Source organism: Microtus ochrogaster, chromosome 10, assembly GCF_000317375.1.
Source record: "Microtus ochrogaster isolate Prairie Vole_2 chromosome 10, MicOch1.0, whole genome shotgun sequence".
NCBI lineage: Eukaryota > Metazoa > Chordata > Mammalia > Rodentia > Cricetidae > Microtus > Microtus ochrogaster.
In genome coordinates, this window is record NC_022016.1 from 58,429,442 (window position 1) to 58,431,173 (window position 1,732).

Consider the following 1,732-nt stretch of genomic DNA (forward strand, 5'->3'; position numbering starts at 1 on the left):
GTGCACACACACAAAGAATAGAGCAACAGGCATGGAACTGCTTGAACACAGCTAGAGGGCCACCCCTAAGTGAGACTGGATGTAAAAGTTTTGAAACCTGTCCTTGAATTCTCATATTTCTTTTTCGTCTAGATCAGGAAGCTGGTCCCACGGAAAATTATATCTCGGGATTCACGTGAGTGCCTGGGGAGTGTGGGGTTGAGGGGTTGTTCTATGAAAGACCCATCAGTTTCTCTCTTTTTTTAATTAATTTATTTATTATGTATGCTGTTCCATCTGCATGTATCCCTGCACACCAGAAGAGGGCGCCAGATCTCATTACAGGTAGCTGTGAGCCACCATGTGGGTGCTGGGAATTGAACTCAGGACCTTTGGAAAAGCAGCCAGTGCTTCTAAGCTCAGAGCCATCTCTCCAGTCCTGACCCACCAGTTTTCAGTTGTTCCTAAACACTCATAGTTCCCCACTAGTCCAGTATATCATAGGAACATCTTGCCCTGGCAGAGAGGGAGGGAGGCGTCAAGGCCCCTGTCAGAGTTGTATGGTTCCTGTGTGAGTCCAATTGTATATGTTCATATGCTAATGCTTCTGTGTGGTTCTTGGCATCGACGGTCACATAGCCCCTCTGGAGTGTCTATTGGTGCGGGAGGTAATCAGGATCAAACCCCAAGCCTTGCACAAATGAGACCAGTGCCTTCCACTGAGCTATATCGTGGTGCTAGCTCTACGCTTCAAAGTCCACAGAGATAAATCTGGGGTGGAGAGATGGCTCCGGGAGTGAACTGCTCACTGTCGCTAGATAGTTTAAAGGCAGAGAGACTTGGTCTGATCTTAAGCAGAATAATAATGTTTATTCACGGCAACTGGGCATGTTTGTCACCTCGTGTGCAGATGGCCAAAATGCCTACCGAAGATGGGATGTGGCCCCTCATAGAGTCACGGAATGACTTTTGGCCACCTTCACGGGAAGGTGGGAATTGTAGTCTTTTCAGCAGAAAACTATCATTCCTAACTCTGAGAGGATATTTTAACAAATGTTGGCTGGGCAGTGGTGGCGCAAATCTTTAATCCCAGCACTCGGGAAGCAGAAGCAGTCAGATCTCTGAGTTTGAGACCACCCTGGTCTACAGAGCGAGTTCCAGGACAGCCAAGGTTATGCAGAGAAACCCTGTATGGGGGCAGGGGACTTAGTTATTTTTATGTGTATGGGTGTTTTGCCTGCGTGCATGTCTGTGCAACACATTTGTGCCTGGTGTCCATGTAGGCCAGAAGAGGGTGTCGGATCCTCTGAACAGATGGTTGTGAGCCTCCATGTAGACGCTGGGTATTGAACTGCAGTCCTCTGCAATGGCAGCCAGTGCTCTTGACCACTTAGCCATCCCTCAGCCTCACCACACCCTTATTTGGTGCTGGAGACCCAGGGCATGGCGCATGCTAGGCAAATGCTCTGACACCGTACTACATTCCCAGTCCTCAAATCTCTGAGACAGGGTCTCACCACTTAGTCCAGGCTAGCCTTGAACTCATGGTCCTCCCGCCTCCTACCAGCAAGTGTACGACGATCTCAGGGTCTCCATACTCAAACTGATGTTTGTTAATATCTTCATTAGAGCCCTGCTAGCGGACAGCAAGTGTCTAGTGGTTTGGATTTGCACTCCTCTGGGGGCTTCATGGTGCCTAGGAGCTTTTGTTCTTTTGTTTTTTTTTGTTTTTTGTTTTTTGTTTTTTTTTTTT

General features: G+C 48.0%; 1 protein-coding gene across 2 annotated transcripts in view; it reads left to right on the forward strand.

Annotated features, from left to right (window-relative positions):
* Sh3d21 (SH3 domain containing 21) overlaps window positions 1–1,732 on the forward strand; it is a 13,873-nt gene that overhangs the window by 3,097 nt on the left and 9,044 nt on the right. For both annotated transcript variants that reach the window (XM_026781754.1, XM_026781755.1), the window contains one exon: window positions 133–175. In XM_026781754.1, coding sequence (XP_026637555.1) covers window positions 133–175 — 43 coding nt within the window. The remainder of the gene's footprint in view (window positions 1–132; window positions 176–1,732) is intronic.